The 16,573-nt window shown below is 48.4% G+C and overlaps 1 protein-coding gene across 2 annotated transcripts in view; it reads left to right on the forward strand.

Annotated features, from left to right (window-relative positions):
• Positions 1 to 496: 496 nt before the first annotated feature.
• MLXIPL (MLX interacting protein like) overlaps positions 497 to 16,573 on the forward strand; it is a 207,209-nt gene continuing 191,132 nt past the window's right edge. Inside the window, exon 1 of one of the 2 annotated variants that reach the window (XM_073667616.1) lies at positions 497 to 806. In XM_073667616.1, the coding sequence (XP_073523717.1) occupies positions 568 to 806 (239 nt within the window). In that variant the 5' untranslated portion in view covers positions 497 to 567. The remainder of the gene's footprint in view (positions 807 to 16,573) is intronic. The other variant, XM_073667615.1, reaches the window with a different exon arrangement.

A 16,573-nucleotide genomic window follows, 5' to 3' on the forward strand; every position in this document is an offset into this window, starting at 1 on the left:
GATATAGAAAACCAATGGTATCACTGAAAACCTCATCTTCACCCCACAGAACGCGGCCCTTCATATTCATATTTTTTCTATGTGTGGCTCATTTACCCGGCTGAGTTTGCGACCCCTGGAATACAGAATTTAAAGGACAACCACTCTAAAGGAGAGCTTCCATTGTACTGGATCACGCTCTCCCTGCTGTGTCCACAAGTACCGCACCGCCTCATGCACACTGTGTTTGTTTCTGGAGAGACTCCCTGTGTGACGCTGTCCTCAGTGACAGCTGACATGAGGCAGGTCGCGGCTTCCCTGCTGTAGGTTGTGCGCTCCGCCCAGGCTGCAGGCTGCACTACCCGCCCAGGGCTGGCAGCAGAATGCCAAGCTGATCAGCACTCACCTGACTGACACCTATAAACATGGGCGTGGTTATGGAGAGCCAGAGGCGAATCGTTCTATGTGATTGGTGGGTTTGGTAATGAGAGAGTGAAATTCTTCTTGTGATTGGTGGCTGATAAGAGAGGGGCGTGGTTTCCCGTTCTCCCTGTCCCTCGCTGTCACTTCCACAGGGCTGCTGGCACCATGGCAGGCTGCGGCTCCGGGCAGCTCCGGGGCCCCGCTCCTGAGAGCGACACTGACTCCGACACTGAGGGGCTGCGGCCCCGGCTGCAGGTCATTCACAGCGGCCACTTCATGGTCTCCTCCCCGCACAATGATGACAGACATCGGAGTGAGGAGCCGCACAGGCTGGGGACGGTCTCTGCCGGCAGCATTGATCCCACGCTCACCCGGCTGTTCGAGTGCATGAGCCTAGCGTACAGGTGAGACCCGGAGATGGCAAGGGTTAAGTGGGCGGTGTGGGCACGGCTGCCCTGGGAGAGGCTGGCACAGTTATACTAACTTCTGTAAAGAATCAGAGAGTGCAGTGTGAAGTGCTGGAGGCACTAGAGACTAAGGAGTGCTCCTGTAAGGGTTAATTGTAGGCTGGTGGTAATAATGCTGTTATAACCAGAGCCGGCATGTCACCGCTATAACCAGAGCCGGCATGTCACCGATATGACCAGAGTCGGCATGTCACCGCTATAACCAGGGCCGGCATGTCACCGATATGACCAGAGTCGGCATGTCACTGCTATAACCAAGTCCAGCATGTCACCGGGCTGGCATGTCACCAGTATAACTTGAGCCGGCATGTCACCGCTATAAACAGTCCCGGTATGTCACCAGTATAACCAGGGCCAGCATGTCACCGCTATAACCAGGGCCAGCATGTCACCAATATATAACCAAGGCCGGCATGTCACCGCTATAACCAGGGCCAGCATGTCACCGATATATAACCAAGGCCGGCATGTCACCGCTATAACCAGGGCCAGCATGTCACCGATATATAACCAAGGCCGGCATGTCACCGCTATAACCAGGGCCGGCATGTCACCGCAATAACCAGGTCCGGCATGTCACCGGTATGATCAGGTCCGGCATGTCACTGGTATGACTAGGTCGGGCATGTCACCGGTATGACCAGGTCCGGCATGTCACTGGTATGACCAGGTCCGACATGTCACCTGTATGACCAGGTCCGGCATGTCACCGCTATAACCAGAGCCTGCATGTCACCGCTATAACCAAAGCCCGCATGTCACCGGGCCGGCATGTCACCAGTATAACTAGAGCCGGCATGTCACCGCTATAACCAGTCCTGGCATGTCACCAGTATAACCAAGGCCAGCATGTCACCACTATAACCAGGGCCAGCATGTCACCGCAATAACCAGGTCCGGCATGTCACCGGTATGACCAGGTCCGGCATGTCACCGGTATGACTAGGTCCGGCATGTCACCGGTATGACCAGGTCCGGCATGTCACTGGTATGACCAGGTCCGGCATGTCACCGCTATAACCAGAGCCTGCATGTCACCGCTATAACCAAGGCCGGCATGTCACCAGGCCGGCATGTCACCAGTATAACTAGAGCCGGCATGTCACCGCTATAAACAGTCCCGGTATGTCACCAGTATAACCAGGGCCAGCATGTCACCGCTATAACCAGGGCCAGCATGTCACCGATATATAACCAAGGCCGGCATGTCACCGCTATAACCAGGGCCAGCATGTCACCGATATATAACCAAGGCCGGCATGTCACCGCTATAACCAGGGCCAGCATGTCACCGATATATAACCAAGGCTGGCATGTCACCGCTATAACCAGGGCCGGCATGTCACCGCAATAACCAGGTCCGGCATGTCACCGGTATGATCAGGTCCGGCATGTCACTGGTATGACTAGGTCGGGCATGTCACCGGTATGACCAGGTCCGGCATGTCACTGGTATGACCAGGTCCGACATGTCACCTGTATGACCAGGTCCGGCATGTCACCGCTATAACCAGAGCCTGCATGTCACCGCTATAACCAAAGCCCGCATGTCACCGGGCCGGCATGTCACCAGTATAACTAGAGCCGGCATGTCACCGCTATAACCAGTCCTGGCATGTCACCAGTATAACCAGGGCTAGCATGTCACCGATATATAACCAAGGCCGGCATGTCACCGCTATAACCAGGGCCAGCATGTCACCGCAATAACCAGGTCCGGCATGTCACCGGTATGACCAGGTCCGGCATGTCACTGGTATGACCAGGTCCGGCATGTCACCGCTATAACCAGAGCCTGCATGTCACCGCTATAACCAAGGCCGGCATGTCACCGGGCCGGCATGTCACCAGTATAACTAGAGCCGGCATGTCACCGCTATAACCAGTCCCGGTATTTCATCAGTATAACCAGAGCGAGCATGTCACCGATATATAACCAAGGCCGGCATGTCACCGCTATAACCAGGGTCGACATGTCACCGGTATTAACTGGTCTGGCATGTCACTGGTATGACTAGGTCCGGCATGTCACCGGTATAACCAGGTCCGGCATGTCACTGGTATGACCAGGTCCGGCATGTCACCTGTATGACCAGGTCCGGCATGTCACCGCTATAACTAGAGCCGGCATGTCACCGCTATAACCAGTCCCGGCATGTCACCAGTATAACCAGGGCCAGCATGTCACCGATATATAACCAAGGCCGGCATGTCACCTCTATACCCAGGGCTGGCATGTCAGTGCTATAACCAGGGCCGGCATGTCACCGCTATAACCAAGGCCGGCATGTCACCAGAATAACCAGGGCCGGCATGTCACCAGTATAACCAGAGCCGGTATGTCACCGGTATAACCATGGCCGGCATGTCACCGGAAAAACCAGGGCCAGCATGTCACCAGTATAACCAGAGCCGGTCTGTCACCGGTATAAACATGGCCGGCATGTCAACGCTATAACCAAGGCCAGCATGTCACCGGTATAACCATGCCCGGCATGTCACCGCTATACCCAGGGCTGGCATGTCAGCGCTATAACCAAGGCCCGGCATGTCACCGCTATACCCAGGGCTGGCATGTCACCGCTATAACCAAGGTCTGCATGTCACCGCTATAACCAGGGCCGGCATGTCACCACTATAACCAAGGCCGGCATGTCACCGGAATAACCAGGGCCGGCATGTCACCAGTATAACCAGAGCCGGTATGTCACCGCTATAACCAGGGCTGGCATGTCACCACTATAACCAGGGCCGACATATCACTGGTATAACCAGAGCTGGCATGTCACCTCTATAACCAGGGCCGGCATGTCACCTCTATAACCAGGGCTGGCATGTCACCGTTATAACCAGGGCCGGCATGTCACTGGTATGCCCAGGCACGGCATGTGATTGCTATAACAATGGCCGGCACATTACCGCTATAACAAGGGCAGGCATATTACCGCTATAACAAGGGCCGGCATGTTACCGCTGTAACAAGGGCTAGCATGTCACCGGAATGACCAGGGCCATCATGTCCACCGGTATGATCAAGGCCGGTATGTCACCGCTATAACCAGGGCCAGCATGTCACCGGTATAACCAGGGCCGAAGTGTCACGCTAAAACAAGTGACGGCATGTGATCCCTATATCCAGGACTGGCTTGTCAACGCTATAACCAGGGCCAGCATGTCAATGCTATAACTAGGGCCCGCATGTCACCGCTACAGCCAGGGCCGGTATGTCACCACTATGACCAGGGCCAGTACGTCATTGCCATAGCCAGGACCGACATGTCACCGCTGTAACTGGGACCTGCACTTTACCGCTATAACAAGGATCAGCACCTCAGTGCTATAACCAAGGCCAACATGTCACTGCTAAACTCTCAGATTGTGGATGATGGTGACCGGGTCTTCTCACGCCTAATATTCTGCGACCGTATGTTCACAATCAGTATGTAAACATTTAGGAATAGGACGTTCATTCAATAAAGGCCAACGACAGATTGTCCGACCTCGGGCACTTATCCATTGGGTCTATGAATGCATAAAATGTTTGGTTAGGTTTTCGGTAAACTCTGGGTCTCTCTTATCCAGACCAGTAGTGGGTGGTGAAGGTTGTGTGGCAGGATGGGCTGTTACTGCCTGCAGTAAAAGGATTTTGGCACCAGGAAGTCAATCACTACTTGGAAATCATTGCTGAATTTACCAGCATCAAGAGTAGTGACAGTGATCCTAACCGCCTGCTAATCCGGCAGCGTTCGGAGGCCGACTCCTCACCAGGACCGCTTGTCATCATACCGGCACTCTGCCCGACAATCCCAGCCACCGGTAAGAAGTCTTTCTCCTTACCCTACTCCCAGCCACCACCACCTTTCCGGGTGGGGGCGTTGCATGAGAAATGCTTTCTATACGTTGAGGGCCATTGCAGGCTTTATGGCACCTGAAAATTTAGACATGAGTGCTCTTTTTGTGGCTAAGCTTACCTGGCCCCTGATCCCGGTGACCCTTAAACTCTCTCTACCATCAAGGTAGTAGTCAGGCAGGTGCGTGTCCTAGAGATTCTTCCTTTGGCTATACATGTATCACAAGAAGAGGGAAGCCGTGTTTTTTCTTTTGTCTTTTTTTATTGATTTTGTTTTCCCTTTCCAAATTTTTCACATAATTTGAAGTCCATGACACAATTTCTGGAGTTGAAGATAGACAAATAAATCAATTTGGGACGCAGGGCTGTTCTTTTTTTAAGCTGCCATTCCCTAATCTGAGGGTAACCCTCTTGGAGTTGTCCCAAAAAATTAACAATTAATTAATTGTAGTACTGTAGTACAAAATCTGTCTAACTTTATTTTTACAAAGTTGACATTTTAAAAGATCCAGTGACTTTTTGTTCTAAATAGTGCAAAAAAAGTAAATTTTGAAGAATTTGGAACAGAAAACCGCAACAAATTCCACAAGGCAATAAAAGAAATGTCAATTTAAGCAAACATGATTAATCAGTGCCCTAGCTTCTGTATCATACTTTAATTTCATAGAACAGTTGATTTAGCTTGTAAAGCGGGTACATGAACTATAATGACGAGGTTGGATTCAGAATCAGCTTTCCGCCTTTTATCTGTACACAGCGTGTTTCCATTTCCTTGGTTGTTAGTTGGTCATTTCTATTATGATAATTTGGGTCTTGTTTTTACTTTGAGGTGTTTACTACTTTTTTGGTATAAGTGGTTCGTAACGAGACTCCTAGCGCCCTAGTTAGTCATTATTAGGATGATTTTTTTTGTTTGTAGGCTTAACTGGATCACCTCAGTGCCACTTTTCCACTTTTTGTTAGATATTTGTCATTTCATATCTCTGTTTGGTATCTTCTTGTCTGGCAAAAAAACTTAGGACCTCGAGGGTCCTCTCCTTTCAGGGAATTGAAAAAAATTCAAAAAAAGTGTTGTCTTCCTTGCAAGAGGATAAACTGCAAAAGCTGAGGGGTGTATTAGATGTGTTTTTTGTCTGCCAAAAATATGCAGTTACATCAGTTGTCCTGAGTAGACTGGTGTTAAGTTGCATTCAACTTAATATTCATTTTAAGGGTCAGCACAAACCCTAGTTTGATTAATACCACTGCTAAGTCTCTCACTTCCATTGGCTAGTTTTTCAAATCCACCGTCCGCAAACAGATCCCGGAGTAAGAGACTTTTCGAATAGGTACAGCAGCAATGGCCAGAGAGTTAGACTTCCCAGACAATGGGGTTCAGATGATTGGTAGGTGGCAATCTGAGTGCTTCACTGGGTACATTTGTCTCAATTTGCTTTTTCACTGATCTCTGCTTTATAGGTACAGTGGGGAAAATAAGTTTTGATACACTGCCGATTTTGCAAGTTTTGCCACTTACAAAGAATGGAGAGGTCTGTAATTTTTATTGTAGGTACACTTCAACTGTGAGACAGAATCTAAAAAAAAATCCAGAAAATCACATTGTATGTTTTTTAAATAATTTACCGTAATTACATTTTATTGAATAAAATACAGGTGCATCTCACAAAATTAGAATATCATAAAAAAGTTAATTTATTTCAGTTCTTCAATACAAAAAGTGAATCTCATATATTATATAGAGTCATTACAAACAGAGTGATCTATTGCAAGTGTTTATTTCTGTTAATGTTGATGATTATGGCTTACAGCCAATGAAAACACAAAAGTCATTATCTCAGTAAATTAGAATACTTTATAACAACAGCTTGAAAAATATTTTTAAAATTCGAAATGTTGGCCTACTGGAATGTATGTTCAGTAAGTGCACTCAGTACTTGGTCGGGGCTCCTTTTGCATCAATTACTGCATCAATGCGGCGTGGCATGGAGGCGATCAGCCTTTTGGACTGCTGAGGTGTTATAGAAGCCCAGCTTGCTTTGATAGCAGCCTTCAGCTTGTCTGCATTGTTGGGTCTGGTGTCTCTCATCTTCCTCTTGACAATACCCCATAGATTCTCTGTGGGGTTAAGGTCAGGTGAGTTTGCTGGCCAAACAAGCACAGTGATACTGTTGTTTTTAAACCAGGTATTGGTACTTTTGGCAATGTGGACAGGTGCCAAGTCCTGCTGGAGAATGAAATTTCCATCTCCAAAAAGCTTGTCGGCAGAGGGAAGCATGAAGTGCTCTAAAATTTCCTGGTAGACGGCTGCGCGGACTTTGGTCTTGATAAAACACAGTGGACCTACACCAACAGATGACATGGCTCCCCAAACTATCAATGATTGTGGAAATTTCACACTAGACCTCAAGCAGCTTGGATTGTGGCCTCTCCACTCTTCCTCCAGACTCTGAGACCTTGATTTCCAAATGAAAATTGGAACTCTGGGACCTTGTGGAGTGTGTCAATGACTGCCTTCTAGACATCTGTCAAGTCAGCAGTCTTCCCCATGATTGTGGAACCTATTGAAACAGACTAAGGGACCTTTTTAAATGCTTAGGAAGCCTTTGCAGGTGCGTTTTGTTAATTATTTTAATTTACTGAGATAATGACTTTTGATGTTTTCATTGGCTGTAAGCCATAATCATCAGCATTAACAGAAATAAACACTTGAAATAGATCACTCTGCTTGTAATGACTCTATATAATATAAGAGTTTCAATTTTTGTATTGAAGAAGTGAAATAAATTAACTTTTTGACAGGGCTGTGGAGTCGGAGTCGTGGAGTCGGAGTCGGTGCTCATTTTGGTGGAGTCGGTATAAAATGGACCGACTCCTAAAATATATAATAAATTGGGTACAGCAGTTCAATGCAGAATGTGCTGAATATTTTTTTATAGGAGTTTGGGAAAGTTATGAAATGTCCTACAAATGGCTGTTCTATTCCTGATCTAAGGGTACATTCATACACAGCGTTTTTGCTGCGTTTTTTGAGGATACGTTTTTCAGCTGCAAAAGCAGATCAGCTTTTTAAAAAACCGCATCACCTGAAAGGTTTTTGAGTTTATAGATAATGTTTTCAATAGCAAAAGCAGATTAGAAAAACGCCGCACAAACTGACATGCTCATTCTTTGTGAGGATCCTTTTTTGAGCCCAAAAACGGATCCTCACAAAACGATGTGTCTGAATGTCATATCTTGAAACCCATTGACTTTGCTGGGATGCCCAGAGTCACTGCATTTTACTGCAAAAAACGGATCCACAAAAACGCTGTGTGTGAATCATGGCCGTAGCTAGCGAGGGGCAGGGGGGCAGCTCCCCCCCCCCTAGAAGCAGGGGCACGCACCTATCAAAACTCACGTCCTGCACCGGCTCCAGACTGCAGGGGGCAATCTCCCCTCCTCTGTCCTGTCTTCTGCCGTCTTCACCAGAGAGAGGAGGGGGAGGGGTGCCTGCCCTGCACAGGATCCGATTCCTGGGCCCCGAGCTGGAGAAAGTGAAAGTACTACTGCTCATCTCTGTCACAGGAAGGTAACTAATGCTAATATTGTAGGTGATTATTATGTGCTCTCTGTACAATGTGTGAACTATATGTGCGATATTTGGTCAGACCTCATCTGGAATACTGCGTCCAGTTTTGGGCACCACATTTTAAAAAAGACATCGACAAACTGGAGCAAGTTCAGAGAAGAGCGACCAGAATGGTGACCGGTCTGTAAACCATGTCCTATGAGGAACGGTTACAGGTTTTGGGAATGTTTAGCTTGCAAAAAAGAAGACTGAGAGGAGACTTAATAGCTGTCTACAAATATCTCAAGGGCTGTCACATTGTAGAAGGATCATCTTTATTCTCATTTGCACAAGGAAAGACTAGAAGCAATGGGATGAAACTGAATGGGAGGAGACACAGATTAGATATTAGAAAAAACTTTTTGACAGTTAGGGTGGTCAATGAGTGGAACAGGCTGCCACGAGAGGTGGTGAGTTCCCCTTCAATGGACGTCTTCAAACAGAGGCTGGACAGATATCTGTCTGAGATGATTTAGTGAATCCTGCTTTGAGCAGGGGGTTGGACCAGATGACCCAGGAGGTCCCCTCCAACTCTACCATTCTATGATTCTATGTGCAATGTACTATTTGCTGTCTGTAGCTGTCATCTGTCTATCACACTCTATCTATCCCTCCATGTATTCATCTATCTATCTATCTATCTATCCATCTATCTATCCCTCCATCTATCCATTCATCTATCCTTTCATTTATCCCTCTATCTATCCATCCATCCCTCTATCTATCTATCTATCTATCTATCTATCTCTCCATCTATCCATCCCTCTATTTACCTATCCATCCCTCTATTAATCTATCTATTCCTCCATCTATCCCACTATCTATCCATCCCTCCATCTACTGTATCTATCTATCCATCCTTCCATCTATCTATTTATGACTTTATCTCTTATCTATCCTATCTATCTATCTATCTATCTATCTATCTATCTATCTATCTATCTATCTCTCCATCTATCCATCCCTCTATTTACCTATCCATCCCTCTATTAATCTATCTATTCCTCCATCTATCCCACTATCTATCTATCCATCCCTCCATCTATCTATCTATCTATCCATCCCTCCATCTATCTATTTATGACTTTATCTATCTTATCTATCTTATCTTATCTATCTATCTATCTATCTATCTATCCATCCTTTCATCTATCCCTTCATCTATCCATCCATATGGCTATCTATCATCTGTCTATCCATATATTTATCCATCCATCCATCCATCCCTGTATCTATCTATCTCTCCATCTATCCATCCCTCTATTTACCTATCCATCCCTCTATTAATCTATCTATTCCTCCATCTATCCCACTATCTATCTATCCATCCCTCCATCTATCTATCCATCCATCCCTCCATCTATCTATTTATCTATCCCTCTATGACTTTATCTATCTATCTATCCATCCATTTATCCATATCTCTCTATCCATATCTTATCTGTACTAAAAAGAATGAAGCTTTGACTGAGGTAGCAGTTAGGATGAGTGGCCTACAGGAGGACTGCCAGGCGCAAGAGGACTTGGGTCCTGACAGTGCTACTGCTGCCATATCTTCACCCTCATTAGATGAAGAGTTTGACTTTGACAAGTATTTAGATGACATGGAGCAGGCAAAGCGTTGCCGCAAGGAAAAAGATTTCACTCCGTCTCCTATAGCAAGCAGATTGACCATATTTCAGCAAAATGTTTCACTTGATCTCAAAGAAATAGAAAAATTCAACCGTTCATCAAAACTGACTGTGCATGAGGCAATTCCTTTATACCCGGAAATTGTTAGAGATGTTGTCCATGTGGTTACGGCTTTGCCTCCAAGTTAGTGTAGAGAGGTTTTTCTCTAGCCTTAAAATTATTAGGTCAGATTTGAGGTCATCTATGAAGGAGGATCTGATGGAGGCAATTCTATTTCTTAGAACAAATTCATAGACTGCACAAATGTTATTTAGTATGTTTTTGTTGAAAACGTTTTTTTGCGACTTACATAGTTTATTACATAGTGTTATATATATATATATATATATATATATATATATATATATATATATACAGTACACTTAACAAAAAAGTGTGAAACAACTGAAAATATGTCTTATACTCTGTAACATACCTGGCGGCGTCCTTGCATGGTGGTCCATCTCCCACTGTGCAAGAGCGCGCACTTGATCTCCAGTCCAGAATGTCTCTCTGGCTTCCCTCCATGCTGTCTGTTTGTGTCTGTTTCTGCTGCTTAAGGGCGGCGCCCGATCACTTCCTGCTTTTTGTACCTGCTGTGGGTCACACCCCTTGTGCGTCCTCAGCCTATTGCTGTCTGTCACCTGGTATATAGCTCAGCTGCTCCCATCTATCCCTGCCTGAGCATAGTGTTTCATTCAGTGTGTGCTTGCACTCTGAAGGTGCCAGGTCCCGTTCTTTGTCTCCTGTCTTGCGGTATCAGTTCCCATGTCTGAACTGAGTCCTGTCTATGTCTCCTGCCTTGCGGTATCAGTTCCCGTGTCTGAGCTGAGTCCTGTCTATGTCTCCTGCCTTGTGGTATCAGTTCCCGTGGCTGAACTGAGTCCTGTCTGTGTTCTCTTGTCTGCCTATCCTGGAGGCTGTATTTCCAGGCCTGTCTGAACATGCTCCTAGCCTGTTCCTTCCGCCTTCTAGGGGCCGATTACCTAGATCCGTTCCTGTATCTTGTCTGTCCTGTCTGAACACGCTCCTAGCCTGTTCCTCCCGCCTTCTAGGGGCCGATTACCTAGACCCGCTCCTGTATCTTGTCTGTCCTGTCTGAACACGCTCCTTGCCTGTTCATCCTGCCTCTCTGGGGGCCGTATTCCCAGACCCGCTCCTGTATTCCGCTGCAGTGTCGGTCTCCTCCGTACACTCAGTTCCAGTCTGAACTCTCTCCTATCCTTTACCTGTTTTGCCTCTATGTCCGTTCCCTTCCTTTTTCTGCAGAGTCTGAACTCGTACCTAACTCCTGCTTGTTGTCTCTGTACTCCCGTTTGTGAGTTTGTGGTCCACTCGCTACTTCACTGCAAGTACCCTGTGGGTATCTGGCTCTGCCTTTCCCTTCCTGTCTGTTCTGTGTGAACAGAGCCCTGTCCCCCCTGCTCAGCCTTGCCTGCTCTGACTCCTTTGCTCACCGCTCCGGCGGTTCTAGCCTGCTCTGTCTCCTTTGCTTACCGCTCCGGCGGTTCTAGCCTGCTCTGACTCCTTTGCTCGCTGCTCCGGCAGCCTTACTCCGCTCTTATCCTTTTGCTCACTGCTCCGGCAGCCTTGCTCCGCTCTTATCCTTTTGCTCACTGCTCCGGCAGTCTCGCTCCGCTCTTATCCTTTTGCTCACTGCTCCGGCAGTCTTGCTCCACTCTTGCTCACCGCTCCAGGCGGTCTCGTCCTGCTTTACTCTTGCTCACTGCTCCGGCAGTCTCGCTCAGCTCTGACCCTTTGCTCACCGCTCCAGGCGGTCTCGTCCTGCTTTACTCTTGCTCACTGCTCCGGCAGTCTCGCTGTCACGCTGTCTCTGTATACTGGAGGTAGGGGGCCTAAGCTGACCCTAAGCTGGGGCCCTGACTAGTCCCTCAACCTGGAGGTACTGTTAAAGGTACAGAGGTCCAGGCCGCCAGCGTAACCCCTACCTCCTGAGGATCCCTGCACCTAAGTAATCTAGTCCTGAGAAGGACCCCGATCACAACAAAAGGGGACAAGTAATAATATGCCCACACACAGTACTTAGACGAACGAGACAGTACAAGGGAAAAACCAAAACCACCTTGCATACAACAACTACACAACTACAACAGAGGGAACACCAACAGGAAAGGAGATAAATGATAAAGCGAGGAAGGGAAAAAACACTCCAAATACACTTATCTCAGAAACTCCAAACACCACGATCCGCTCTGTTAGTCTGAATGAAATGCTTTCACCGACACTTCCCAAACAGACCAGCAGGCATTTGAAGGAGTCTCACTACAGCAGTATTGATTGCAGCTGGGCGAGGCTGGACCTCGTCTAGCACAGAGAGAGAGAGAATTAACTCCCTCACTGCCGAAAAACACAAAGCACCAACAAGTCAGCTGCGAGAAGTCAGGCTGTGTACTCGTGACGATCTTCGTGGCGACACACCCGTGACAGTACCCCCCCTTCTACGAGGGGCCTCCGGACCCTCAGGGCCAGGTTTATCCGGGTGAGTCGTGTGGAAGGCCCGAACTAATCGGTCTGCGTTAATATCCGACGCAGGAACCCACATCCTCTCCTCAGGACCATACCCTTTCCAATGAACCAGGTACTGAAGGGACCGGCGATTAAAGCGTGAATCGATGACCCTCGATACCTGGAACTCCAAGTTACCATTGACCACCACTGGAGGGGGAGGTAAAGGTGACGGTACCACCGGCGCCACATACCTCTTAAGCAACGATCTGTGGAACACGTTGTGAATTTTAAACGTAGGGGGGAGGTCAAGACGGAATGCCACCGGATTAATAATAGAACTGATTCTGTACGGCCCGATGAACCTGGGACCCAGTTTCCAGGAGGGAACCTTAAGTTTAATATTCCTGGTAGACAACCATACCCGATCGTTCACACTTAGGTCCGGACCAGACACTCTCCTCCTATCAGCCATACGTTTGTATCGGTTCCCCATAGTATTCAGATTCTTCAGCACCCCTCTCCATACTGAAGCGAGTGATGAGGAAAATCGTTCCTCCTCAGGAACCCCCGAAGAGCCCCCCCTACTGAAAGTACAAAACTGGGGGTGAAAACCATATGCCCCAAAAAACGGGGACTTACCAGTGGACTCGCTCCGCCTATTATTAAGAGCAAACTCTGCCAGAGGTAAGAAAGAAGCCCAGTCCTCCTGGTTCTCTGACACAAAACACCGGAGATATGTCTCCAAGCTCTGGTTCATACGTTCCGTCTGACCATTGGTCTGAGGATGAAAAGCCGATGAGAATGACAAATGCATCCCCCGCCGTGCACAAAACGCCTTCCAGAACTTGGACACAAACTGAGACCCCCGATCAGACACCACCTCGGAGGGTACCCCGTGAAGCCTCACAATCTCCCCAATGAACACCTGCGCAAGAGTTTTAGCATTAGGGAGAGCCGGAAGAGCGATAAAATGTGCCATCTTGCTGAACCTGTCCACTACAACGAGTATGAACGTTTTACCCGAAGACGGAGGGAGGTCCGTAATAAAGTCCATAGACAGATGAGTCCAAGGACGCTCCGGGATCTTCAAAGGTAAGAGGGCCCCAGACGGACGGGTATGTGAGGTCTTAGAGCGCGCACAAACCCCACAGGACGCGACAAAAGTTACCACCTCCTTATGTAAGTTAGGCCACCAAAACCGACGCGAGAGGAGATCCACAGTTGCTTTACTCCCCGGGTGTCCTGCAAAAACTGAGTTATGGTGTGCCTCGATCACCTTTTGTCGCAACTGATCTGGAACAAACAGTCTCCCCGGAGGTCCAACAGGGGCGTCCCCCTGAGCCTCCAATACCTCCTCCTCCAGCTCAGAGCATACTGCCGAAACCACCACCCCCTCCTGAAGGATAGGAATCGGGTCGTCCGTATTCCCGGCCCCAGGGAAACTACGAGATAAGGCATCCGCCTTTACATTTTTTGACCCAGGACGATATGTAACGACAAAATTAAACCTGGTAAAAAACAATGACCACCTAGCTTGTCTGGGATTCAGACGTTTCGCGGACTCCAGATGTAGCAGGTTCTTGTGATCGGTGATGACGGTGACCGGATGGACTGCCCCCTCCAAAAAATGGCGCCACTCCTCAAAAGCTAACTTAATGGCCAAGAGTTCCCTATTGCCGACATCGTAATTCCTCTCAGCGGACGACAATTTTTTAGAGAAAAAGGCGCACGGATGCCACTTACCAGGGGACGAACCCTGTGACAATACTGCTCCCACCCCTACCTCGGAAGCGTCTACCTCTACAATGAATGGCTGTGACGCATCAGGTTGAATGAGTATGGGTGCCGAGGCAAAACATTTTTTCAAGGAGGAGAATGCTTGACAAGCCTTGTCAGACCACCTAGAAAAATCCGTCCCCTTTTTAGTCATGTCTGTGAGAGGCTTAACCATGGACGAGAAATTACGAATGAACTTCCGGTAATAATTAGCAAACCCCAGGAAACGTTGTAGTGCCTTAAGATTCTCTGGCCGATCCCACTCAAGAACTGCCCGCACTTTCCCAGGGTCCATACGAAAACCGGACGCTGAAACCAGGAAGCCTAAAAACTGGAGTTCCTGTACGGCGAACACACACTTTTCCCATTTGGCATACAGTTTATTATCCCGCAAGATCTGTAACACCTGCCTAACGTGCTCCTGATGAGACACCAGATCCGGCGAGTAAATTAAGATATCATCCAGATATATGACAACAAACTGTCCCACCAGGCGGCGAAAAATGTCATTAACAAAGTGTTGGAACACCGCCGGGGCATTAGTCAGACCGAATGGCATGACAAGGTTCTCATAATGCCCCTCCGGAGTGTTAAACGCCGTCTTCCACTCATCCCCCTCCTTCATCCTAATCAGATTGTACGCCCCCCTGAGATCCAACTTAGAGAACCATTTGGTGCCCACGATCTGATTAAAGAGATTGGGAATAAGTGGGAGCGGATACGGATCTCGGACCGTAATCCGATTAAGTTCACGGAAATCCAGGCAAGGGCGTAGGCCTCCATCTTTCTTCTTAACAAAGAAGAACCCCGCAGCCACCGGTGAAGATGAAGGTCTAATATGCCCCTTAGCCAGACTTTCTGAAATATAATCCTTCATGGCCTGCCTCTCAGGACCAGAAAGGTTATACAACCTAGCTTTAGGTAACTTGGCCTCAGGGAGCAGTTTTACAGAACAGTCATACTCGCGATGAGGAGGTAGTTCCTGACACCCTTTCTCCGAGAATACATCCTCAAAGTCCGCCAGAAATGGAGGTAAGACCCAAGGAGTAACCGCACCGATGACCGTGTTCATGCAGTTTTTATTACAGAATTTACTCCATTGGCTTATCTCTCTGGTTTGCCAATTAATAACCGGGTTATGCTTAGCTAACCAAGGAAGGCCCAACACTATAGGAGTGGGAAGACCCTCCAACACGTAGCAAGACAACAGTTCTTTATGTATCGCCCCCACTTGAAGTTTTAAGTCATGCACAGCTTGCAAAAAACTTCCCTGACCGAGAGGCCTGGCATCGATCGAGAATATGGGGATGGGTTTAGCCAACTCACTCAATCGCATACCTTGAACCCGGGCAAACCGAGCATCAACCAGATTAGCCCCGGCCCCACTATCCAGAAGAACAGATATCCTCTCAGTTCTCGTACCCACCACCACCTCCGCCGGTACGAGAAACTGAGACGAACCTAGGGACGAAATACCTACTCCCAGATTGCCGTCCACCACACAACCTGGGATCAACAGTTTTCCGACGACTCTTCACTCTGCAAGGGACGGGATGGACACCCCCCAATAAAATGTCCCTTTCTCCCGCAGAAGAAACACCTTCCTGTCTTATGGCACACCACCGGTCCCCTCCCCCGAAATGATGTCCCTCCTAATTGCATAGGCTCCTCTGGACTGACCAGGGGAACCACCATATGAGGGGACCTTGTAGGAGGTGGAGTCATCACAGGGGGTAGAGTTATCCCGCACCTCTCCCGAAGCCGTCTGTCAACGCGAATAGCAAGGGCCATAGCGGCTTCCAGTGACGCGGGACAGTCATACTGTGCCAACACATCCTGTAATTTGTCGGATAAACCATGACAAAACTGGCTCCTAAGAGCCGGGTCATTCCACTGGGTGTCCGTGGCCCACCTACGGAACTCCGAACAGAATTCCTCCGCCGGACGATCTCCCTGCTGGATCCTACGTAACTTAGACTCAGCAAGGGAGATCCGATCTGGGTCATCATATACGAGTCCCAGAGCAGCGAAAAACCTATCCACTGACTGGAGAGCCGGGGAGCCCGGGGGAAGAGAGAACGCCCAAGATTGTGGGTCCCCTTGTAGGAGCGAGATGACAATTCCCACCCTTCGTTCTTCACTCCCCGATGACCGAGGCCGCAGCCGAAAGTACAACTTGCATGCCTCCCGGAAAACAAAAAACTTGTCCCGCCCCCCAGTGAACCTGTCAGGGAGAGCTACTTTAGGTTCTGGTCCGGCTTGCTCCTGAGGATGCAAAACCTTGGACCTAACGTCCGCCAGCTCCATGGACAAACTCTGCAACTGCCGAGC

This window comes from Phyllobates terribilis, unplaced genomic scaffold (genome assembly GCF_046119375.1).
Source record: "Phyllobates terribilis strain yellow unplaced genomic scaffold, ASM4611937v1 Scaffold_2__4_contigs__length_985480577, whole genome shotgun sequence".
In the NCBI taxonomy this organism is placed as follows: Eukaryota; Metazoa; Chordata; class Amphibia; order Anura; family Dendrobatidae; genus Phyllobates; species Phyllobates terribilis.